General features: G+C 53.5%; 2 protein-coding genes across 5 annotated transcripts; both read right to left on the bottom strand.

Annotated features, from left to right (window-relative positions):
- Positions 1 to 1,090: 1,090 nt before the first annotated feature.
- On the bottom strand, positions 1,091 to 13,002 carry FCN3 (ficolin 3). 2 transcript variants are annotated; one of them, XM_007979826.3, is made up of 9 exons: positions 12,899 to 13,002; positions 7,549 to 7,687; positions 7,177 to 7,272; positions 6,786 to 6,830; positions 6,454 to 6,486; positions 6,099 to 6,226; positions 2,843 to 2,972; positions 2,596 to 2,730; positions 1,091 to 1,458 (listed from the first exon to the last, which is right to left on the bottom strand). In XM_007979826.3, the coding sequence occupies exons 2-9, from the start codon at positions 7,637 to 7,639 to the stop codon at positions 1,217 to 1,219; spliced, it is 900 nt and encodes a 299-aa protein (XP_007978017.1). In that variant the 5' UTR covers positions 7,640 to 7,687; positions 12,899 to 13,002; the 3' UTR covers positions 1,091 to 1,216. The 2 variants fall into 2 exon arrangements, with proteins under 2 accessions (XP_007978017.1, XP_072863741.1); XM_073007640.1 differs by lacking the exon at positions 6,454 to 6,486.
- On the bottom strand, positions 12,023 to 16,224 carry CD164L2 (CD164 molecule like 2). 3 transcript variants are annotated; one of them, XM_037985162.2, is made up of 5 exons: positions 15,990 to 16,220; positions 15,349 to 15,516; positions 15,177 to 15,248; positions 14,628 to 14,672; positions 12,023 to 13,043 (listed from the first exon to the last, which is right to left on the bottom strand). In XM_037985162.2, the coding sequence occupies exons 1-5, from the start codon at positions 16,090 to 16,092 to the stop codon at positions 12,895 to 12,897; spliced, it is 537 nt and encodes a 178-aa protein (XP_037841090.2). In that variant the 5' UTR covers positions 16,093 to 16,220; the 3' UTR covers positions 12,023 to 12,894. The 3 variants fall into 3 exon arrangements, with proteins under 3 accessions (XP_037841090.2, XP_007978023.3, XP_007978025.3); XM_007979832.3 differs by having other exon boundaries at positions 16,005 to 16,216; XM_007979834.3 differs by lacking the exon at positions 12,023 to 13,043 and adding an exon at positions 14,073 to 14,174 and having other exon boundaries at positions 15,990 to 16,224.
- Between the last annotated feature and the right edge of the window lie 7,589 nt (positions 16,225 to 23,813).

Raw genomic sequence — 23,813 nt, 5'->3', positions numbered from 1 at the left:
ACTCTTAAACATTTCTTAAGCCACCCCTTGAAGGAGTCAACTCCAGCCCTTTCCACTACAAAGCTGCTCAGCTTCAAATCCCCAAGAATCCCCAACTTTCTTGGTGAGGCAGCAACCTGGTATAAGCCTCAGTGGACCCTGAAATCAAGAAATGGGGACTTAAGTTGAATAATTTCTCCAAGATCACTCAGCACATGACAGAGCAGGGTGCAAACCCAGGACCGCCTGTCAGGCTCTTAACTGTTTAATTCTGCCACTTACTAAAACGTGGCTTTGGGCAAATAAACTGCTTAAATGCTACTCAATGGCTTTTTCATTGCCCTGTTGCCTTGTGGAAGAAAAATGTGCCTTCCTTGGTTTGACCTTGGATTCCGAACTAGCACCCAATGGGACAGGCAGGAAGTGGCAGAGTTTGAGAACTTGGCCTGCAACAGAGGCTGGAGTGGAAAACAGACAACTTACAAGGGACAAGCATGAGCAACTGACAGGCTGAGAAAGCTGTGCAATTCCCAGCCAGGGTGGTGTCTCACACCTGGAATCCCACTTTGGGAGGCCAAGACGGGTGGATCACGAGGTCAGGAGTTCGAGATCAGCCTGGCCAACATGGTGAAACCCCGTCTCTACTAAAAATACAAAAAAAAGGAGCAGGGCATGGTGGCATGTGCCTGTAATCCCAGCTATGTGGGAAGCCAAAGCAGGAGAATGGCTTAAACCCAGGAGCCGGAGGTTGCGGTGAGTGGAGATCATGCCATTGCACTCCAACCTATGCAGGGCGACAGACTGAGACTCCATCTCAAAAAAAAAAGAAAAAAAAAAAAGCTGTGCAATTGTGCAATTCCTGCCACAAAGCCATCCACTTGCAGGACACAGAGGGCCTCGGGAAATTGTCAATGGATGCTTGAATCTCCTCCAGTCCTTCCACTATATGCCCCTCTGGCCTTGTCTTGCACACCTCCAGAGAGAGAAGCCTCACTACTTTAGAGGCTGTCCTTTCCGTCTTCCTGACTGGAAGGAAATTCTTCCCTGAAAGGAGCTGAAACTTGTATCCCTGCTCTGCCCTCTAGGGTTTTTCCCAGTAACTGAAAGAGTCTTGAAAGGGCTAAAATGATTTTATTTTTAAATGTGGACAGGCAAGCAGAGGTGGTTGGCAAAAGCAAGGTGGCTGAGGATCCGGAAGCTGCACAGGAGAGATAAGGGCAATGGCTGCCAGAGGGCCCTATCGAAGCATCATCCGAACCCTGCGGTAGGGGTGGCCCACACCACGGCCTGAGGCCCAGTCAATGCCGTATTTGTGAGCGGCAGCCTCAGACATTGCGTAGCGACCATTGAGATTTGATCGGTAACAGGATCCATACCACCAGGCGCCATGGACAATCACAGCACAGTTGCTCCCGCTTGAATCATGGTCAGCGTCATAGGTGGTGAAGGGCCTCCCACTGTGGAAGCTCAGGGAATCCCCTGGCAGGGAGGGGATGGAAAGCACCTTGGTGCCCAGCACCATGCCTGGCACCTTTGGAGATATAATCCCATGGGAGTCTCAAAGCAGCTACGAGTTGAATTTTATCAGTCCCCACAAGCAACACCAAGGGGCCAGGTTTTTTGCGCAGGGTCACTCGGCTAGTCGAAGCAGCAGCAGGACTTGAACTCAGGACTGTCTGGCTCCAAAACTCCCAGCTTTTCCTCCCGTCTTACCCCCTCCAGAATCCCCAGCCTCTCTCTAGCTCCTTTGTCTTCTCTCAGCTCCCATCCAGTCTGAGCAACTCTGCTAGGAAAAGCTGGGAGGAACCTCTTAGGTGCCTGGTCAGGAAAGGTGGTTCCCTGAGGCACTCCCTCATAACCACTTCCCTCTTTTAAATCTCTCCCCAACAGTCACTGTTTCTCTAAAAGAAGACTTCCCTGGTTCCTCTTCCAAAGCAGAGAGTGCTAACATTCAACAGAGCCTCAGGCAGCACCCAAAACCTCCTCCTTGCCTCCCTGCCATTTTTTTTTCTTTTTCTTTTTTCTTTTTTTTTTTTTTTTTTGAGATGGAGTCTCGCTCTGTTGCCCAGGCTGGAGTGCAATCGTACTCTCTGGGCTCGCTGCAACCTCCGCCTCCCAGGTTTAAGCAATTATCATGCCTCAGCGTCCCAAGTAGCTGGGATTATAAGCACCTGCCACCACACCCGGCTAATGTTTTTTTTGTATTTTTAGTAGAGACAGGGTTTCACCATGTTGGCCAGGTTGAGTTTGAACTCCTGACCTCAAGTGATCTGCCCGTCTCGGCCTCCCAGAGTGCTAGGGTTACAGGCATGAGCCACCGCACCCGGCCTCCCTGCCCATTTTATAGAGGAGGAAACTGAGGCTCAGTGGAGGGGTAGGACTTGCCCAAGGTCACATAGGTACTATGTGGCAGAGATGGATTCAAACTCAGGTCTGTTTGCCTCCAGAGCCCAAATTCTTCAGTGTTGCACCATCCTGTTTCATGATTGCCATTTCTCAGATGCAGAAACTAAGGCCCACAGAGGAGACAGGATTGCCCTGGGTCATTCATGGGGGCAGTGGCAGCACTGGGAAAGGATCCGGCCTCCTTCCTCTGCTGCCCTTAGGCTCACTCACCTGCAGTGCCCTCTGAGAACTTGCCCAGCACCAGCTGGTAGTGGTCTACCTCACTGAGGAGGCGGAAGGTCGCATAGTGGGCGAAAGTACGGTTGCCATTAAAGTCTTCCAGCTCTACCCGCAGCTCCCAGGTACCTGGGAGGAAGGGGAGGCAAGGATGGAGGAACCCTCAGATCTTAGGAGTGGGGCAGGGATTCAGGATGGCAGACAGTAACCCCCAAACTCCAGGTCCCTGCTGGGAACTCACCCTGGAGAGTAAGCTGGTGCAAATTCTCATTTCCCAGCCAGAATTCAGACTCTTGGTTCCCAAAACCTGCTTTGTAGGAGGACCAAGGGCGGAAGAAATCCACAGAACCATCCTGGCGCCTCTGAAACACCTAGCCGGGGGCGGGCGGGGGGAGGTACAGCAGCTATTACTCCAGGCTGGGCACCAGCTGCTGAGGGTGCAGGAACTGTGAGGGGTGGGTGGATACCCCTCTCTCTTTGGATTGGGGCCTGTTGATAAAATGGGGATCCTTCAAGTCAGCTTTGAATATTTCTATGAACTCTACATTCCCTTACTAGCTTTCACTGACACTCAACTTCATGTCACAGGCTTGCAAGCCCTGGGAAGATTGAATTGACAGAAACACTGTCCCCACCCTCAGGAGATGGCCAGCGCTGCTGGGAGTCAGTCAAAATAACCCAATTTCATTTACTATAAGAACCAATATATTTGGCCAGGCACAGTGGCTCATACCTGTAATCCCAGCACTTTGGGAGGCCCAGGCGGGCAGATCACTTGAGGTCAGGAGTTTGAAATCAGCCTGGCCAACATGGTGAAATCCCATCTCTCTTTTTTTTTTTTTTTTTTTTTTTTGAGGCGGAGTCTTCACTCGGTCGCCCAGGCTGGAGTGCAGTGGCGCGATCTCGGCTCACTGCAAGCTCCGCCTCCCGGGTTCGCGCCATTCTCCTGCCTCAGCCTCCCGAGTAGCTGGGACTACAGGCGCCCGCTACCGCGCCCGGCTAATTTTTTTTGTATTTTAGTAGAGACGGGGTTTCACCGTGTTAGCCAGGATGGTCTCGATCTCCTGACCTCATGATCCGCCCGCCTCGGCCTCCCAAAGTGCAGGGATTACAGGCGTGAGCCACCGCGCCCGGCAGAAATCCCATCTCTTAAAAATACAAAAACAATTAGCTGGGTGTGGTGGCATGCGCCTGTAATCCCAGCTACTTGGGAGGCTAAGGCAGGGGAACTGCTTGAACCTGGGAGGTGGAGGTTGCAGTGAGCCGAGATCACACTACTGCACTCCAGCTTGGGTGGCAGCGTAAGACTCCGTCTCAGAAAAAAAAAAAAAAAAAAGAACCAAGATATTTAAATTAGAGAGGCTACCCCCACAGCCCAAGTTGGACCCCTGGCCTTACCCTGATGTCTTCCACCTCCCTCTCCAAGACAAGCAGGCCCCAGACCCTGCAGAGTTTTCAACCTAAGTACCTCTATTTCCATTGCTTCACTGTCTTATTTGTTTATTTTTTTGAGCTAGAGTCTCGCTCTGTCACCAGGCTGGAGTGCAGTGGCATGATCTCGGCTCACTGCAACCTCTGTCTCCCTGGTTCAAGCAATTCTCCCGCCTTAGCTTCCTGTGTAGCTGGGATTACAGGCACCTGCCACCACGCCCAGCTAATTTTTTGTATTTTTAGTAGAGACGGGGTTTCACCATGTTGCCCAGGCTGGTCTTGAACTCCTGAGCTCAGGCAATCCGCCCACCTCGGCCTCCCAAAGTGCTGGGATTACAGGTGTGAGCCACTGTGTCAGGCCTGCTCCACTGTCTTTACTGCCTGGCTCCCTGCTGTCTTCCTAAACTATGTCCCTGCCTCCACTGGTCCCCCAATGCAGTGCATCTTTCACAGTGTAGCCCAAATCAACTTTTTAAAACAGAAGTTCTGCTTGGCTCCTCCCCTCTTAAAACTCTCTTGGGGCTACCCATTGCCCTGCACACTTCTTCTTCTTTTTTTTTTTTTTTTTTTTTGAGACAGAGTCTCGCTCTGCCGCCCAGACTGGATGGAGTACAGTGGCCGGATCTCAGCTCACTGCAAGCTCCGCCTCCCGGGTTTACGCCATTCTCCTGCCTCAGTAGCTGGGACTACAGGTGCCTGCCACCTCACCCGGCTAGTTTTTTTGCTTTTTTGTTTTTTTTTATTTTTTTAGTAGAGACGGGGTTTCACCATGTTAGCCAGGATGGTCTCGATCTCCTGACCTCATGATCCACCCGTCTCGGCCTCCCAAAGTGCTGGGATTACAGGCTTGAGCCACCGCACCCGGCCTTTTTTTTTTTTTTTTTTTTTTTTTAAGACAGAGTCTCACTCCATTGCCCAGGCTGGAGTGCAGTGACTCAATCTTGGCTCACTGCAACCACCAGCTCCTGGGTTCAAGCAGTTCTCCCACCTCAGCCTCCTGAATAACTGGAATTACAGGTGCCCACCACCACGCCCGGCTAATTTTTATATTTTCAGTAAAGATGGGGTTTCAGGCCGGGCGCGGTGGCTCAAGCCTGTAATCCCAGCACTTTGGGAGGCCGAGACGGGCGGATCACGAGGTCAGGAGATCAAGACCATCCTGGCTAACACAGTGAAACCCCGTCTCTACTAAAAAATACAAAAAACTAGCCGGGCGAGGTGGCGGGCACCTGTAGCCCCAGCTACTCGGGAGGCTGAGGCAGGAGAATGGCGCAAACCCGGGAGGCGGAGCTTGCAGTGAGCTGAGATCCGGCCACTGCACTCCAGCCTGGGCGACAGCGCGAGACTCCCTCTCAAAAAAAAAAAAAAAAAAAGATGGGGTTTCACCATGTTGGCCAGGCTGATCTCGAACTCTTGACCTCAGGTGATCCGCCCACCTCTGCCTCCCAGGGTGCTGGGATTACAGGTGTGAGCCACCGCGTCCAGCCAGCCACTGCGCCTGGGCGCCCGGCACACTTAAGTTGATCCAGGAACTGGCCCTTACAGAGGTCCTCAATCTGTGCTCCTTCAGTGCCAGCAGACTGTAGCCGACACCACGCCTGCTCTCAGCTCACTCACGCGTTCTCTGCAAACCTTCTTGTACTCTGCCGCCTCCCTGAGTTTATCTTTACTTCCAGCTGGAATGCCCCTCCACACCGTTGTTGTTTTTTTTTTTTTTGAGACAGAGTTTCACTCTTGTCGCCCAGGCTGGAGTGCAATGGCAAAATCTCGGCTCACTGGCTCACGGTAACCTCCACCTCCTGGGTTTAAGCGATTCTCCTGCCTCAGCCTCCTGAGTTGCTGGGGTTACAGGCACCTGCTACTGCACCCGACTCAAGGTCCTTTCAAATGGCACCTCCTCTGTGAAGCCCTCATACTTCTTCAGGTCCCATGGGGGGTTCACTAAACATTTGTCAGTGAATTCCTCTAGGAAATGCCTTGCTCTGGTGGGCTCTGGCTCCCCTAGGAGCCAAGGAGGAGAAGTGACCACTGGGCCTGGCCTGTTAGCCCATTTCTCAGACACTCACCAGCCAGCCACCCTCCTCCGTGTCCATGTCACAAAAGACTGGGAGGGCCCTGCCCTCAGGTAGGCACAGATGGTACCAGCCGCTCAAGGTGGCGCCCTGGCTCAACAGCTCCCGGCAGTTTCTGGGGCCTGGGAAAGGGAAGATGGACTCGGAGGGTGGTGCCCAGGTTATTCCATGACCCCCACCCCCAGGCACTGGAACAGGTATGGGGCCCCAGGGATCCTCTTGGCTCCTTCAGGTCGCTGAAGTGGGGTTCTAAGGAGGCTGTGGGGAGGGGCTTGGCCACACTTGGGGGTCTGCCAACACCTAACACCATGTGATCCCAAGTTCCCACCTCCTGCAAGGGCTGCCTCACCTTCCTGGCACCGAAGCAGGTTTGCTGGATCTCCTGCTCCAGAGGAAGGATGAGTGTTGGCTCTGGTGTCTCAGCACCCCAGCGCTGAGCCACCAGCAGAGCTGGTACCCAGGCTCTTTTCCAAATCCTTCCCACTCCTCCCAGCCTTCCATACCCTGTGGGAGGGCCATCATAGGGTACCCGGGCCCTTCTCCTAATCCTTCCCACTCCTCCCAGCCATCCATTCCCCCGTGAGAGAGCCGTCATAGGCACAGCAGTCAAGCAGAGATCCCACCCTAGAGTCCAGAGACGGGGCAAACAAAGCAGGGAGGTCTCCAGCCCCACTTACTCACCTGGCTCACCCTTGGGGCCCATCTTGCCTGGTGGTCCAGGTTGCCCTGAAATCTCAAAGGCAGAGATGCCCTGAGTCCCACCCCATGCCCTGGACCAAAAAGAAACAAGAGACTTGGAGCCAGAGATTCAAATCCCAGTTTCACCCTTCACTCACTTTGTGATTGTGGGCAAATATCTTATCCTCTCTGAACCTCCCTTTCCTCCTCAGCAGAATGGGGATGAAACCACCTAGCTGGCAGAGTTGGTCTTAGGATGCCAGGTGCCCAGCCTGGAGCTGGCACAGGGTAGGTTCCTTGCTTCTTTGTCATGGCCCCTTAGCACAGACAAAAATTGCTGCATTCCTGCTTTCCCTGTTCCCAAGATCCCAGCCCACTCCCCAGCCTCTCTCACCTTGAGGACCTGGGGCCCCCTTCTCCCCAGGACTTCCTGGAGCTCCGGGACAACTGGGCAGGAGGACAACTTTGCTGGCTTCCAGTTCCCTGGGTCCTACAGGGAGACACAGGCAGGGTGGGCACAGGGTAGACTGTCTCTTCCAGACCCCTCTTCAGTTCTCTTCCTGTCTCCCAGATTCCCTCTGTCAGGATGCTTGTCTCCTGAGCTGGCAAGGTTTCGCATGCTTTGCATCCATTTGCATATATTTACATGCAGAGCCCAGATTATGAAACTCCCATCCTGCTCCTTGAGGTTGATGAGCTTTGGTGGAGGGACACTCAGTGAGGGAATGAGGAGTGGGTTGGTGAGGAGGGCACCCTAGGTGCCTACCTGGGCAGCTGGGGTGTTCCTGGGTCTTCAGGCAGGCAGGCCCCCCAAGCAGGAGGAGCCACAGGGAAGGCAGGATCCACCGTAGACCCATCTTGCTGGGGCCACCAGGGGAAGGATGCCAGATTATAAGGCGGCCAGGCTGGTGGGAGGACATGAAGTAAGACTTCCTTCCATTGTCCCCCAGGGACACCCCACCCAGACTAGAGCCAGCAGGGGGTGGGAGTATTTCCTCCCTCAACCCCAGAGAGAAAGGGCATTATCCCTACCCTATCCAAACAGGATGGAGTCCAACATCTTTTTTTCTTTTTTTTTTTTTGAGACGGAGTTTCACTCCTGTTGCCCAGGCTGGAGGGCAATGGTGTAATCTTAGGTCACTGCAACCAATGCAACCTCTGCCTTCTGAGTTCAAGTGATTCTCCTGCCTCAGCCTCCTGAGTAGCTGGGATTATGGGCGCCCATCACCCTGCCCAGGTAATGTTTTGTATTTTTTTTTTTTTTAGCATAGATGGAGTTTCACCATGTTGGCCAGGCTGGTCTCAAACTCCTGACCTTAGGTGATCCACCCACCTCGGCCTCCCAAAGTGCTAGGATTACAGGCGTGAGCCACCGCACGCTGAAGGAGTCCAACTTCTGATCCTGCTTCCAGGGCTCCCCAGCCATCTCTCTAGACCTCTACATTCACAGTCATCTCTACCTATGAAGGCCCATCTGTCCATGAAGGTCTAGCTCTACAGCCATTGCCACTGGGAATCCTTCCTCAATCCTTGTCAATGCTATGAATAGTGACAACTGCTACCATTTACTGGGCATCTACTGCATTCCAGTGTCATACTGACATCACCTCCGATCCTTACGCGGACTTGCTATTAATCCTTATTATTGCGTTATGGGCCTGGTACAAAATGGGTGCTCAATAAAAAATAGTTAAATGAATAAGGAAAGAGAAACTGAGGCCCATGGATGGGACATGACTTCTGTTCTCTTGGCCACTTATATGCTGAGAGCCACAGAGTTTTACCCAAGCCCCATGCCCCCCCCCCAGTGAAAAGCACCATTAAGAAAGTGATTCTGGTTGGCTGTGGTGGCTCATGTCTGTAATCCCAGGACTTTGGGAGTCCAAAGCAGGCAGATCACCTGAGGTCAGGGGTTCGAGACCAGCCTGATTAACATGGTAAAATCCCGTCTCTACTAAAAATAAAAAAATCAGCCGGGCTTGGTGGCATGCACCTGTAATCCCAGCTACTCGGGAGACTGAGGCAAGAGAATCACTTGAAACCAAAAGGCAGAGGTTGCAGTGAGCTGAGATTGCACCACTGCACTCCAGCCTGGGCAAAAGAGCAAAAACTCCATCTCAAAAAAGAAGAAAAAAAAGAAAGTGACTCCATGCTCAACCTTGAGTCCCGTGAGGCTTGGGAAACAGCTGCTAATGTAGGCCAATCGAGCAGGAAGCCCTTGTAGGAAGGCCTGGAGGCCGGGAGGCCAGGGATGACACAGGAGCCAGGGGCCAGATGTGAAGGATGAGGCCTGAGCTGGAGAGGGACCTCAGGTGATAAGGGAGGAGAGGAACGGCTCATTCATTCACTCATTCAGCAAACCCTCCCTCAAGGCCTCCTCTGCACCTCCCCGGTGCTTGTGAGGAGGGCTGAGGTGCAAGAGGTGTCAGGGGAAGTGGAGGCTGTGTTTGCCTGATAGGATGTGTCAGCAAGACGGATGCCCTGAGATTGCAATTCCAGTTCTAGGAATCTGTCTTCCCCAGACTGTTCCACGAGTGTGCCAAGATCTGCAGATAAGCCTGTTTACCACAGTGCTGTTTGTAAGCATCAACGTGGAAATGACCCAACCAGCCACTGATAGGATTCACATGAATTAGGACCATTCAGACAACTCATAGGGTGAATCTGATCTAAAATGAGACGGGCGAAAATGCAAAACAGTATGCACAGTGTTGTGTTATCCCCCTTTGTATTTTTAAAATGCTAGAGGTGTGTGTGTGTGTGTGTGTGTGTGTAGTAAATTCACAGAAAAAGTTCTGACACAGACCTTGTGAACTGTGGTTATTTCTGGAGAGTAGGACAAGGGAAGAGGTGGTTCTCATTTTTTTTTTTTTTTTTCGGAGACAGGCTCTCACTCTCTCACCTAGGCTAGAGTGTGGTGGTGCCATCATAACTCACTGCAGCCCTGACCTCCTGGACTCAAGCAGTCCTCCCACCTCATTCTCCCAGGTAGCTGGGACTCCAGGCAGAGCCACCACACTGGGCTAAATTTTTATTTTTATTTTATTTATTTATTTTGAGACAGAGTCTTGCTGTGTTGCCCAGTCTGGAGTGCAGTGACTCGATCTCGGCTCACTGCAACCTCCGCCTCCTGGATTCAAGCGATTCTCCTGCCTCAGTCTCCCAAACAGCTGGGATTACAGGTGCATGCCACCATGCCCAGCTAATTTTTGTATTTTTAGTAGAGATGGGGTTTCACTATGTTGGTCTGGCTGGTCTCAAACTCCTGACCTCAAGTGATCCACCTGCCTTGGCCTCCCAAAGTGCTGGGATTACAGGTGTGAGCCACTGTGCCCAGCCTACATTTTTATTTTTTGTAGAGATGGGTTCTCACCATATTGCCCAGTCTAGTCTCAAACTCCTGGCTTCAAACAGTCATCCCACCTCAGTCTCCCAAAGTGCTGGAATTACAGGTGTGAGCCACTGTACCTCCTGGCCAGTTTTTTTTTTTTTTTAAATATATATATAGGGTCTCACTCTGTCACCCAAGCTGGAGTGCAGTGGCATGATCTTGGCTCACTGCAGCCTGGACCTCTCAGGCCCAAGTAATCCTCCCACCTCAGCTTCCTGAGTACTTGGGACCACAGGTGTGCACCACCACACCCAGCTAATTTTTGTATTTTTAGTAGAGATAAGGTTTTGCCATGCTGCCCAGGCTGGTCTCCAACTCCTGAGCTCAAGCAATCCTGCTGCCTGGGCCTCCCAAAGTGCTATGATTACAAGCATGAGCCACCACACCCAGCCCAGTTCTCACTCTTCATATAAACTTCTGTATAGTCCTTTTTCAAATGCTCACAGGCATTTACTACTTTTGCAAGAAAAAGAAAGCATCCAATAAAGGAGGAGGGTGAAGAAGAAAACTCGTGCTGGGGGAGAAACAAGGGCAGGGTGACCCAGGCAGGAGGAGCTGCTTATGCAGAAGGCTGGAGAAGAGAGAAGGCAAGGCAGATGGGATGTTATCATATCCCACAGAGGGGAAGCAGCAGGGGCTCTAGGAGGCCAGCGGGGAGTGCACAAAGGGGAGGCTGATTTCCAGAGGCTGGGAGCTTTGGTGGAAGTGAGGGTTCGAGGGAGGGGTGAGGAGGTGGACTGTGTTTGGCAGGGGGAGGTGGAGGTTGCAGTGAGCCAAGATCTTGCCACTCTAGCCTGGGCAACACAGTGAGGCTCTGTCGCAAAATAAATAAATAAATAAATAAATAAATAAATAAATAAAAATAAAATAAAATAAAATAAAAAGTTATAAGATTCGCAGCTACATGCCTGGCTCCTGACAAGTACCCATCCGTGGGAGATGTTACCATCAGGGAAGACTTCGGTGTCTGGGGACAGAAGGCAGGGCTTCCCAGGAGGGCCTGAGAGAGGAAGGCCAGAAATGGCTGTTCGGAGTCCCTGGGGCCCTTTCCACCTTGGCACTGGGACAGAGACCTGATTTTTGGAGGCTGAGCAAGCCTGGAGATGCGTCTGGAATGCTGTTCTGCTCACTCTGGAGTCAGAAAAGGCTGAATTCATTTTATTCTTTATTTTTATTTTCCTTTTCTTTTTTATTGATGGGGTCTCAACTATGTTGCCCAGGCTGGTCTCCTGGACTCAAGCGATCCGCCCGCCTCAGCCTCCCAAAGTGCTGGGATTCTAGTCATGAACTACGACGCCCAGCCCAGAAGAGCCTGAACTGAAACCCCAGCCCTGTCCTGTCTGGCTGTATGACTTGAGCATGTGTACTTACCTGAGTCTCTCATCTGTAAAGGGGCAGGGGGTGGGGGTTAAGCAGGTGTCAAAGATGAACCTTTTTTTTTTTTTTTTTTGAGACAGAGTTTCACTCTTGTTGCCCGAACTGGAGTGCAATGGCGCAATCTTGGCTCAACGCAACCTCCGCCTCCCAGGTTCAAGCGATTCTCTTGTCTCAGCCTCCCAAGTAGCTGGAATTACAGGTGTGCACTACCACGCCTGGCTAATTTTGTATTTTTAGTAGAGATGGGGTTTCACCATGATGGTCAGGCTGGTCTTGACCTCCTGACCTCAGGTGATTCACCCGCCTCAGCCTCCCAAAGTGCTGGGATTACAGGCATGAGTCACTGCGCCCGGCCAGGTGAAAATATTTTAAAAGGTAACAGCGAGAGTCCTAGGTGGAATTCCTGTTAAGAAGAGGACAATGGCTGTACCATCACCCCATCCAATCCACACACAGCCCAAGACACAGGACATGAAGCGCAGTGCAGAGTTCCTTTATTTGGGGGCAGTGCCCAGGCCAGTTGGTGGAAAGAAGCAAGCACACAACCCAGTGCCAGGCTGGGGGGCCCAGCAGGGGCGATGGAGGAGACGAGGCGGTTGAGGGATGCTCTCAGCTGCAGGTTCCAGGGCCAAGACAGGAGGAGATGTCAGGCATCAGACACTGAGCCTGCTTGGTGCCCACAGGAGCCAAAAACGGGTGGCCAGAGTTTTACCCACCCCCGCCCCCCACTTGCCCACAAGGGGGCCAAGAGGCCAGCCTCTGCATCCTCCTTTCCACTCCGAATGGAGTGCAGGCCCAAGGGGGTCAGATTCTGCGGAGGCCAAAGAGGACACTCAGGGAGGTGACCCTGCCTCAGCCAGCCAAGGACTCCCTGCCTCGAGAGGAGGCAGCAGAGGAAGAGCAAACACTTTAACACAGGCTGCGGCGAGCCGCCCCACAGCACACACAGCACGCAGAGGGCCTCAGGCACGGCTCCCCTTCTCAGAGCAAAACCCAGCTAGACACACGGCCCAGCTCCTGCCCACAGCCACACAAACGCAGGCCACAGGCTTGCCTGGGCTGGCACCTACTGGTTCTCTTCCCTGCTGGCAGCATGAAGGGAAAAGACACGGGAGGGCTCAGCTGGGCTCCTAGACCAGCCCAGGCTGAGTCCTGGTTCCAGCCAACACCTGACAAAGAAAGCCCCACAACTGGAGGAGACAAAGGGGGTGCGGCTCACATGGGGCATGCTGTCACTGTCCTGAGGGCTTGCCCATGGAGAAGACAGCACCCTGGCTACTGAAGGGGAACGGTGGGGCAGGAACCAGGAGGTGAGCTGGGACTCAGGTACTGCTGGCCAGGTACTCACAGCGTCTGGTAGGTGCTGTCCTTGGCCTTGAGGAAGCGCAGCACAAAGAAAGCCACTGCCTGTAGGCTCAACACCAGCACGACACCTCCGATAAAGCTGGCCCCGTCAAATCCAGGGCTGTGGGCCTCAGGGACTGGGGGGTTTCCTGCAGGGGTGAGGCAGGGCAGGGGTCATAGCAGTCACTGTGAACCAGGATCCCAGTCCCACCCCCACAACTGGCACAAGTAACCTGGAGGCCCCGGTCCTCAATATGGGGTCCTTGAACCCCGGGCTCAGAAGTTTAGTCCAGATCCTGCAGGCAGTTGGGAAGCGCCTGGTGGGAGGAACAGTGGCAGGGGAGGGTGGAGTGCTGTCCACCCCTGGCTCTGCTCCTGGCTTGCTCTGTGGCTTTTATGCCACCCACATTCTCTCTGGGCCTCATGATCACACGGTCCAATAGGTGTCTTGGACCAGTGACTGGGCTCCCACCCTCCCTGGGCCTCACTAGCCCAATAGGGTGAAGACAGAGCCAGAACTCAGACCCCCTGCTCAGAATTCCTTTCAGTCTTGGACCTCAGGGTTCAGAGCCAAGATGCAGAAGATGTAGTCCCTTTTTAGGACTCCTAAGCCCTAAGACCCCAGTGTCACCCAACGTCAGAGCCCTCAGAGAGGGAAGGAGCAGGGGGAGAAGTGGAAGCCCCAGCTGTCACCCTGCTAAGTGGGTAAGCGAGAACTGGACAGCGTGTGTTGGGGGGAACAGGGCTGAGGGACAGGATTGGCCAAAGTCACCTCACAAGACACAGCCAGACTCACACAGGGTCCCCTGACCATTTCCTCTGCCCCTTGGAAGGTAGAGCCTTAGGGCCATGGTTGCCAGGCTATGCCTGGGTGGCTCCCAGCTGTGCCACGGTACCTGTCCACTCCTAGCAGGGATTCAATTTCAGGTCCTGGGCTGGGTGCCCAGAACAGGGCAGGGCTGGTGGATGGAAGAGCATTCTGGGACAGTGGAAAGGGGCCCAGCCTGAGCTGGGTCCACCTCCCAGAAGGTGTAAGGGGTGGAAGGGGTCTGACAATATAAAGGGCAAACAACAGTCCCAGCTACCACTCAGGGAGCCCCAGAGAAGGAAGCTGGGGGATGAGGAGCAGAAGAGGGGAGAAATGAACTGCACGAGGCCAATCTGGGGCTCCAGCTGAGGGAGCTGAGCCATCAATAATTCAGCTTCTGAGATCAGTTTCTGGCTTTAATTAACCAAGGGCCTCTTCAGCCATCCCTGCCAAGTCTGGTGACCTCCAGCCCCTGAAAGGGAATGGGAAGCAAGGGGTGGTGTTCTCGCCTCTGCTATGCCAGGAATTCGCCTTGTGACCCTCTCTGGGCCTGGAGGATACAGTAGGCAGGCCCTGAGGATGTCTCCTGAGCAACTCGAGCTGCACACCCTCACCTCCAAGGACAAGTCCCGAGGGGTCACCTTGAGTTCCCAGAACTGGCAATGGGGAGGAGGGATGGGAACTGTCATTTCTTGATTGCCTTCAGTGAATCAGACACTGAAGTGGGCACCGTACAGCTTCTCATAAAACCTGCACAGCAACTCTGTGAGGAAGGCATCATCCAGCCCATTTCACAGATGCGGAGACAGGCTCTGAGGGAGGAGGTGCAGGGCTGAGGTCACAGAGCATGTCAGTGCCTGAGCCCAGAGCTGTCTTCCCCTGCACCTATGCTCCTCCCACTGCCCCATACCCAGGGAGTACCCACCTGTTGTGACTGTCTTCGGTTCATAGGTGGGGTGGTGATGAGCAGCTGAGAAGACAGGGGATCCATAGCAAAGCAGCCTTCTCACCCTGACTCCCATCAAGACCCCAGCCCCCACCCACCGCTAAACTTCCGATTCAGATGCAGCCCTGTCCCTGCTCTAAACATCCAACATACTTGCAAGCCCCAGTCACACAGTTCCCTTCACCAGATGTGCTCTCTCTCCATCTCTACCTTCCAGGCTCATTACTGATGCCACTTCCTCCAGGAAGCACCCCCTCTCATTCCCTCTGAACTTCCAAAGTCCTTGCTATGCCTTAAACCAGAAGAAGAGCTAACGCTCCCATCCCCTCCATACACCTGTACTAATTTTCAAATGAGGAAACAGGCAGAGAGAGGAGGGGACTTCTCAGTGAGCTAAAGGCAGAACTGATACTGGGCCCAGGTATTGATGAGCACAGTCCACCCCTGAGAGAGGCTGTTTCCTCCTGGGGGGCAGGCTATGGCTGGGGAGACCCATGCAACTTGGCGTAGGCGCAAGAATCCCCTTACCTGGACATGCCTCTGAGCGGTTGTAGATGGAACAACCTTCCTTGACCACCTCAGCTTGAGCCACACAGTGTCCTGGAGGGAGAAGGTGCAGGGGGGAGATTTGGGGAGAGGGGCCAGGTCCTTGGGGTTCAGAGCTGAGGGTACTCAACCTAGGGAGGGCTCAGCTCCCTACCTGGCTCCTCTGGCCAGCACTGCTCCCACACGCAGCCGGAGAGATTGCGCGCTCTGTCTCCCTCCACGCAGTGCTCACAGACCTCCAGCTGTTTGCAGGCCCCTTGGACCGCCGGCCAGATGTTCAGGCGGATCAGGGCTCCGCGCCCAAAGCCTCGAGCTCCTTTACCTGGTAGTGCGGTAGAGTAGGAAGGGAGAACTCCTGGAAGCCAAGCTGTGGCACCCGCCCACCCTCCCACCCAACACTCCGGCGGCCCTCGCCCCTCTGCACACATCTGGGCTCTCACATACACTCGCCCCTGGATCCCCAAGCCCCAGTGCACACCTGTAGCTTCCACAGAACAGGTCTACACACACCTAGAGCCTCCCCACATTCACCCAGAGCCCCTCCCTTTGCATACATCTGGGGTTCCCAGATTCAGTTGGAGCCACCTCCCCCAGACCACCTGGAGCTCCCTAGGCCCCCACACTTGGGGCCTATATTTACACACAGGGCTCCACACAGAGCTGGAGCCTCCTCTTCCACCCCTGGAGGCCTGCACTCGTCCAGAAAGGCCCCTCCTCTCAAGCCCAGGCTGCTCCTGGGGAGGCAACTGGCTGAGATGCAAGCTCCACCCGCTCCCGTCAGGCCCCTAACCATACCCTCCCGCGAGTTACCAGCCACAGCCAGCTGGGCACACAGTAGGAGGCAGCAACAGCCTCCACAGAGCGCAGTCCGCAAGGCGCGGGGTCCCGACGCCTCCATGGGCTCCGGGGCGGGGGCCGTGGGCGGCGGACAGCGGCCGTGCGCGTCCCTCCCAGACTGGGCTCCGCTGAGCGTGTGCGGAGCGAGACCTGGGCAACCGGGGCGTGGCCAGGTGGGGGCGAGGCCAGTGGGAGCGGCAGGTGGGGCAGGGCTCGTCGGTCGGGGCGGAGCCAGGTGAAGGCGGGGCCAATTAGGGGCGTGGCTAGTGCTTGCGGCCAGGTGAGTTCGGGGGTCTGGGGCGGGGCTTGGACTAAAGCAAGCGGGGTCCAGGACTGGTGGCTGGCATGGTTACTGTGCCTCCAAGGGCAACTTCTTGAAAATTCTAGTAAGTAGAGACTACTTTGATCCCTGATTCACAGGTGAGGAAACTGAGGCTCAAACAAGATGAGTGACTCGTTTGAGGTCACAGAGAGAGGCAGTGGCAAAAATCTGGATTCGAAACAAGGTCACTTCCTGTCTTTAGGGCTGGGTGCAGGCCCCGCTTTCTCAGGTACACCCTCCACCCAGGCCCCATGACCGCTGGGCCAGGCCCCAGCTGGCCCCTGCCCTCTGGTTGCCCAAGCTCAGCTCCGTTGCTCCCTCTCTGTTCACTGCACCCCTCCACCCGCCTCCCTTCTGCCCCTCATCCGCTGTGTCTGCCTCCAGCCTACCACATCCTCTGGCCAGGTCAGGGGTGACGCCATTACTAGGCCAACTGGGCCTCTCCGCAGCCTTCCCCACAGCTACCACTCCTGCCCTGGCACCAGCCTCTTTTGGTTCTCCTCAGGCTCCTTAGGGGGCACTTCCTCTCCCTCCTCTTCCTTCTCCCCTCCTCTCCCCTCCTTCCCCCATCTGCTTCTCCTAACCATCTCTTAATCGATGGTGGCCCAGGTTAGTCCCAAGCCCTGTTCCACACTCTCCTGGGGTCATCCTGGACATTCCACTACCATCAGTCCCCATCTAAAAGCCAACAACTGAGGCAGGAGGATCGCTTGAGCCCAGGGATTTGAGGCTGTAGTGAGCTGTGATCATGGCATTGCTCTCCAGCCTGCGCGACAGAGCGAAACCCTGTCTTGAATGAATGAATGCATGCATGCCAACAGGTCATGTATGCCAATAAATATATACACCCACTATGCACCCATTAAAAAAAATTTTTTTTAAGCCAACAGGTCTCTTAATCATCTCCAGGCCGGTTCTGACTTCACAGTTGCCACACCTGTAACTGACAATATATAGCTAGCAATTATTGACCCCTTACTAGCAGAATGTACATTTTGAGAGCTTTTACATGCAATTTCATCTCATGTCCACATCTCATGTCCTTGGCGTCCCAAAGTTCTGGGATTACAGGTGTGAACCACCATGCCTGGCCCCACTTAACAACTTTTCAACAATGGCTTGACCTCCACAACCCTTTGATTTCTGGCTCTAGAAGTCTCTCTATCCTGGCCTGGGTGCTTCCCATCACCTTCCTACCCTCTAAGAAGATAGAACAGTGCCTTCCCCCTATATCTCTCTTCCTTTATCCTAGCTGTTCTCTCTCTTAGAGGGTCCACCTCAACCCTGGACTTCATTTGCCTGGCAAACTAATTCTTCAAGACACTACTACAAGACCACTTCCTGCAGGAAGCCTTCTGTGACTGCCACAGAATGAGGCTGAGCTGCTGCAGCACTTAGCTAGAGATCTAAATCCATCTGCTTTTCCACTTCAGAGCCCTCCCCATCTCTTGCCTGAATGCAGTGGCCTCCTAGTGGAGGCCTGCTCCCCATTCCAGTCTGTTCTGCACTCAGCAGTCAGAGTGACCCTTTGAAAACGTGTCAGGTCAGATCATAACACTTCCTTCCCACCAATGACGTCTGCCTCACTGATCTGGGATTACAGGCGCCCGCCACCACGCCTGGCTAATTTTTTGTTTTTAGTAGAGACAGGGTTTCATCATATTGGCCAGGCTGGTCTCGAACTCCTGACCTCAGGTGATCCACCCGCCTTGGCCTCCCAAAATGCACGAATTACAGGCATGAGCCACTGTGCCCAGCCAGTTGTTTATTAAGTAACCTTACTGTACCATATTGTGACCCTCTGTGTACATGTTTGTCTGTCCCACTGGCCTGTGAGCCCCCAAGAGCTCACTTCTGTCTCACATGATCTTGCCTCCGCCCACCTCACCTCTCCTCCCTCTCCCCTTTGCTGATTTAGCTGCAGACACACGAGCCTCCTCTCTGTGGTCCTCACACCCATCAGTGCTTTCTCTTCTTGGGGACTTTACACTTGTCATGTCCTCTCCTTAAGACTCCTGTTCTCTCTTCAAGTGACTTGCTCCATGACCTCTCTTCGTAAGAGAGTCCACCTGGTGATTCTACATTCCAACGGCTGCTCTTTTCTTCAGAGCACATACCTAATGTATAATTGATTACTCATTTGTTTCCTAGGCTGTAAGCTTCATGAAGGTAGGAACCACGTTGATCTTCCCTCCTCAGTGAACTCCTTGCACACAGTAAGGGCTGAATAGATGTTGGAGTTTTTGTTTGTTTGTTTGTTTGTTGAGACGGAGTTTTGCTCTTGCTGTCCAGACTGGAGGGCAGTGGCGATCTCAGCTCACTGCAACCTCCGCCTTCCAGATACAAGCAATTCTCCTGCCTCAGCCTCCCGAGTAGCTGGTATTACAGGTGCCTGCCACCATGCCCGGCTAATGTTTTGCATATTTAGTAGACAGGGTTTCATCACATTGGCCAGGCTGCTCTTGAAAGCCTGACCTCAGGTGATCCACCCACCTCAGCCTCCCAAAGTGCAGGAATTATGGGCTTGAGCCACCGTGCCCAGCCAGATATTTATTAAGTAACCTTACTATGCCATGTTGTGACCATCTGTGTACATGTTTGTCCCACTGGTCTGTGAGGCCTCCAGGAGCTCCCTGCTTGAATAGATTTTAAGGATCTATTTGTAGATTGTCCATCTCTCTGCATTAAAACTGAAGCTTGGCCTGGCACAGTGGCTCATGCCTGTAATTCCAGCACTTTGGGAGGCCGAGGCGAATGGATCACCTGAGGCCAGGAGTTCAAGACCCGCCTGGCCAACATGGTGAAACCCTGTCTTTACTAAAAAATACAAAAATTAGCCAGGCGTGGTGGCATACCCCTGTAGTCCCAGCTACTTGAGAGGCTGAGGCAGGAGAATCGCTTGAACTTTGGGGCAGAGATTGCAGTGAGCTGAGATCGCACTTCTGCACTCCAGCCTGGGCAACAGAGCAAGACTCTGTCTCAAAATAACTAACTAAATTAATTAATTAATAAAACTGAAGCTCACTGAAGATGGCAGGGATTTTTGTTCACTGCTGTATCCTCTGTGCCTGGGAAATAGTAGATACTCAATAAATGTGTCTATTGACAGTTGAAAAGGCAGGAATGTGGCCAGATCATCTTTCTGTCCCTAACACCCACTGAACAAACCCTAAGCCCAGGGGAACTGCCAATAAATAATGGCTGAATGAATGGGTCTATGCTAAGAATATGGGCACTGATGATGCCTAGACCCTTGGGTCTTAGACAAAGGACTCAGGTGTGGAGATTATCTATGACTCACACACACACACACACACACACGCATGCACGAACACCCGCTTCCCACCAATTCCTCCCTCCCCAAGGGATTTCTCGGACTGGTGAAGACAGAAGAGGCAAGGAAAAAAGTCTCACCTGGAAGTGAGTCCTCACAGCCATCTGGTGGCCACCTGGAGAACTGCAGATATTGTCAGCCCTAGTCAAACTTTAGCCTCAGCCCCTTCTGGGAAGAAGGTGACATCTAGGCCAGAATGGAAGGCACACTGGACTTGGTGACAGATGGACCTGGCTTCAGATCCCAGCTCTGCCATTTACTATGTGATTTGGGGCAAGTCCCTTGGCTTTCCTGGGCTTCACCCAAGAAATGGGGACATGGTCCCTCACTTTTGCCAGGTTGTTGTAAGCCCTGGGCTCTGGCCAGGCACCTGGTAGGTGGGAAGGGTTGGAGGAGGTATCAGTGAGGTAGGGACAGAGGGCATGAGGAGAACAGGAGAGAAGGAACTACCTCTTCCTTTACAGAGCAAGTATGCAGGGAATGGAGACCTGATTGATATGAGCAGTTTGGTGCGTGAGGGAGAGCACATGCAGTTCACGTGAAAACACATAGCCCCCCTGTTAGTCTCTTGGCTCTCCTGGGATTCTTGGGGTTAGAAATGTCACTGCACGCCGGGTGCAGTGGCTCACACCTGTAATCCCAGAACTTTGGGAGGCCGAGCCGGGTGGATCACCTGAGGTCAGGAGTTCGAGACCATCCTGACCAATATGGTAAAACCCTGTCTCTACTAAAAAAAAAAAAAAAAAAAAAAAAAATAGCTGGGTATGGTGGCGGGCACCTGTAATCCCAGCTACTTGGGACGCTGAGGCAGAAGAATTGCTTGAACCCAGGAGGCGGAAGTTGCAGTGAGCCGAGATTGCGCTACTGCACTCCAGCCTGGGCAACAAGAGTGAAACTCTGTCTCAAAAAAAAAAAAAAAAAGAAAAAGAAAAAGAAAGAAAGAAAAGAAATGCCACTGTACTCTTTTCCTCCCTGGCTGCCTTGGGATCAACCTCACTTGTAAACCACAGGATAACTATCGGGATCAGGAAGTTCACGACCAATCAGTACTTCAGCGGAAATAAATGGTTTTCCGTGTCCTTCGCCCTGGGAAGGCAACAATGCCTAACACAGAAAACCACTCAAAAAGTAGAAGACCACACTGGATGTCATCTTTGTATTTAGAACCCATTTTGGGCCGGGCGCAGTGGTCATGCCTGTAATCCCAGCACTTTGGGAGGCCAAGGTGGGCAGATCGCTTAAGCCTAGGAGTTCAAGCCAGCCTGGGCAACGTGGCGAAACCCTGTCTCTACAAAAAATTCACGCCTTAGCCGGGCCTGGCAGCATGTGCTTGTAATCCCAGTCACTCTGGAGGCTGAGATGGGAGGATTGCTTGAGTCTAAGAGGTTGAGGCTACAGTGAGCAGTGATTGCACCACTGCACTCCAGCCTGGATGACAGACTGAGATCCTGTCTCAAAAAAATAAAATAAAAACAGAACCTATTTTGGTGGTGTTGGCTTGGGTATGATTTATGATTCCTTGGATTATGCAAAGAAAAATTAATCCAAATGCAGACTTGCAAGACATGAAAGAAAAAGACCTCGAGAAAAGAGCTAAAGGAACTCAAGAACAGAATGAAGATAGTCAGGGAGTCACAAGAGTGTGGTGCTGGTGCTGGCAAACAGGAATGACTTTATCTGCAGCGACGGTGCAGATTTTTCACCAGAGGATTAATAAACTATGAAAACTTAAAAAATATATAATCGCCATTCAGAGTAGCAGAAGATAGTCCCCAATACCCCCCTTTGATGCCAACCTCCCCGCAGCCTTCACCCATCGCTGAGACCAGAACTCTGTAGGGACCTAGCTCTGATGGGAGAGAAAGTGGATCCCTGAGACTTGGGGCCCTGGTGCCCTTGGATCCTCTCTCTGACACCCCCACCTTCCTGGGCACCAGGCATATTACTACTCTCTCTGTTTTCCTTTTTCCTCCGGTTGCTCCCTTTTAGGTCAATCATCCAGTCCATGATTATTTCTTCAACACCCACTACATGTCAGGCACTGTTCTCCAGCAGAAATGGGATATAGTCACTATCCTCTTGGAGCTTAGATTCTAGTGGGGTTGACACGTAGTGAAACAAACAAACATGAATTTATTTATAATTTCAAGAGCGCTGCATCCTCCGAAAGCGAATAAATCAAGAGAAGGGGAGGGAGAGTGATGGGGAGGCCAGTGGCGATCTGAGAGTTCAGAGCAGCCTGTTTCAGAAGTGATTTGGGAGCAGAGACCTGGATGAAGAGAAGGGTTGTAGGCAGAGGGAACAGTCAGGAGCAAGAGTCCAGGAACAGGAGCCCCTGAAGCCCCTTCTCACTCTCTGCTCCCGCCCCTGGGTGACGTCCTCTACCCCTAAAACCTTAGGCAGGTGTGCCACCTGCACACCTACACCGCCAGGTGTGTCCCTCATTGGCCAGCTGTAACATTGATGGCCAACGGCGTGCAGACCCCACTCAACAACCCCATGAGGCCGGAACTAATATTATCCCTATTTTTTAGATGAGGAAATAGGCACAGAGAGCTAAAGAAACTCTCCAAAGTCACACAGCTAGGAAATGGAGAAATTGAGATTTGACCACCTCCGCTCCCTAAGCCCCCTAAACTCACCACATCCAACCTGAAATGAGTCCTCTTCTCCAGCTCCAACCCCTCCTCTTCCCATGTTTCCTGCCACATGACCTTCTGCTGCCTCACACTCAAACCCAAAACCTGCCTGGTGGAGGCTGACCATGGGGCTGCAGTGATAGTGCTGTGATACGGGTGTCCACTGGGGCCTGGGATCCTCAGGCTTCTTAACCTCATCTTCCCTCCCACAGGCCTGCATGATTCCAGGGAGCATCAAGGCAAGAGACACAGGGAGAAAGAGCAGTCAGTCCCCCTGCCGCAGGACTGGTCACATCTGTCACATCTGGAGAAATCTGCCCAGAGTGGTTCCCCTGGACTAAGGGCAGATGGTGTTGGGGAAGAGGGAGCTCCTTCTCCTTGCTCCACCCATCAGGATGCCTAAAATGAGAGGCTGAGAGGGGCCTGCCCTGAGGACTGAGCTGCCAGGCTTTCTGCTTCCAAGTTCTTCCCGGCTCCCCATCTCCTCCTGCTTCGGGGAAGTGCACCCCTGACTCCCTCCCCTCTGGCTTTCTAGATCCTTGAATAAATAATTCAGGTTTTGAAATCTTGCCAGGCCCACCCCTCCGGTGCTGTGAGGGCGCTATTGGGCTGACATGAGTGACGTCACCCAGCTCTTATCCCAGCCCCAGCATCACGGGACCTGCCCTGGCACCAACTTACCTGCCTGGTCACTGTCAGTCCAGACGCTCTACCCTGTGCCCCTCACCCTGGAGCCCACTCACCACGGCCACCTGCTATCTTCCTTCCAGGGCCCCACGGCCCTCATGGCTTAGCATTGTCGCTTCAGTACCCCAGCCCTTCTGACAGGGTCATAGTGACCTGAAGTCACCTGGACACTCCATATTCCCAGGCTGCCGTCTCTGCCGTCCCAGGGTCCCTGAACTCCGCCCTGCTGCAGAGTCACCGTCACACTGCCATGGTTGCCCTGGGGGTTTCCTCTCTACCGTTAGTGTCCCACGGCCATCACTCCCCACAAGATTCTGTCACCATGCTAATGTCATTGCCACCCACCTCCCCGCTCCCTCGTGCTCCCCGTCATCGTCACCTCAGGGCCCCATCATCTTGGCAACCCTGGCATCCTCACCAGGGACGCCCAACCAGCCCCATCACAAGCTCTTCCTTCGTCACCTGGATCTCGTCAGCCTCTGCCACCCAAGGGTCCCATCACCCCACAGCCTAGCCGGGTCCCCTTCCACCACGTTCCCTGCAGCCTCCCTGAGACTTCAAGACTCTCCCACCGGCGCCGCTGAAACCCCCGGCCCGCAGAGGGCGCCGCGTCAAGGACAGCGCGGGCCGACTCCGGAGGGGGCGGGGCCGCAGCCACGGTCGCTTTTTATGAATGGGGGAGCGGGCGGCGCGAGGCCTCATTACTATGCCGCGCAACGTGCGCTGCGCCCCGGCGCTCCTCGCCCATTGGCTGATCGGGCCGCTGACGTCACCGAACCGGTGGCCGGGGGCGGGGCGGG

Source organism: Chlorocebus sabaeus, chromosome 20 (genome assembly GCF_047675955.1).
Source record: "Chlorocebus sabaeus isolate Y175 chromosome 20, mChlSab1.0.hap1, whole genome shotgun sequence".
Classification (NCBI taxonomy): Eukaryota; Metazoa; Chordata; class Mammalia; order Primates; family Cercopithecidae; genus Chlorocebus; species Chlorocebus sabaeus.
The sequence above is the reverse complement of the archived record's forward strand: the minus strand, read 5'-3'. Positions and strand labels throughout refer to the sequence as shown.

Bases quoted from the DNA above. Each gene is read 5' to 3' on its own strand.
- FCN3 (XM_007979826.3), bottom strand. From the start codon at position 7,639: ATGGGTCTACGGTGGATCCTGCCTTCCCTGTGGCTCCTCCTGCTTGGG. The intron at 2,973-6,098 runs GTGAGTGTCTGA...GCCCCCGGCTAG, and splicing joins CGGAGGAGGGTGGCTGGCTG to GTGTTTCAGAGGCGCCAGGA. The intron at 1,459-2,595 runs GTGAGTGAGCCT...CCTCCCTGCCAG, and splicing joins GTTCTCAGAGGGCACTGCAG to GGGATTCCCTGAGCTTCCAC.
- CD164L2 (XM_037985162.2), bottom strand. From the start codon at position 16,092: ATGGAGGCGTCGGGACCCCGCGCCTTGCGGACTGCGCTCTGTGGAGGC. The intron at 15,517-15,989 runs GTATGGTTAGGG...CCGCACTACCAG, and splicing joins GGCTGGTAACTCGCGGGAGG to GTAAAGGAGCTCGAGGCTTT. The intron at 15,249-15,348 runs GTAGGGAGCTGA...TTCTCCCTCCAG, and splicing joins GTGCTGGCCAGAGGAGCCAG to GACACTGTGTGGCTCAAGCT.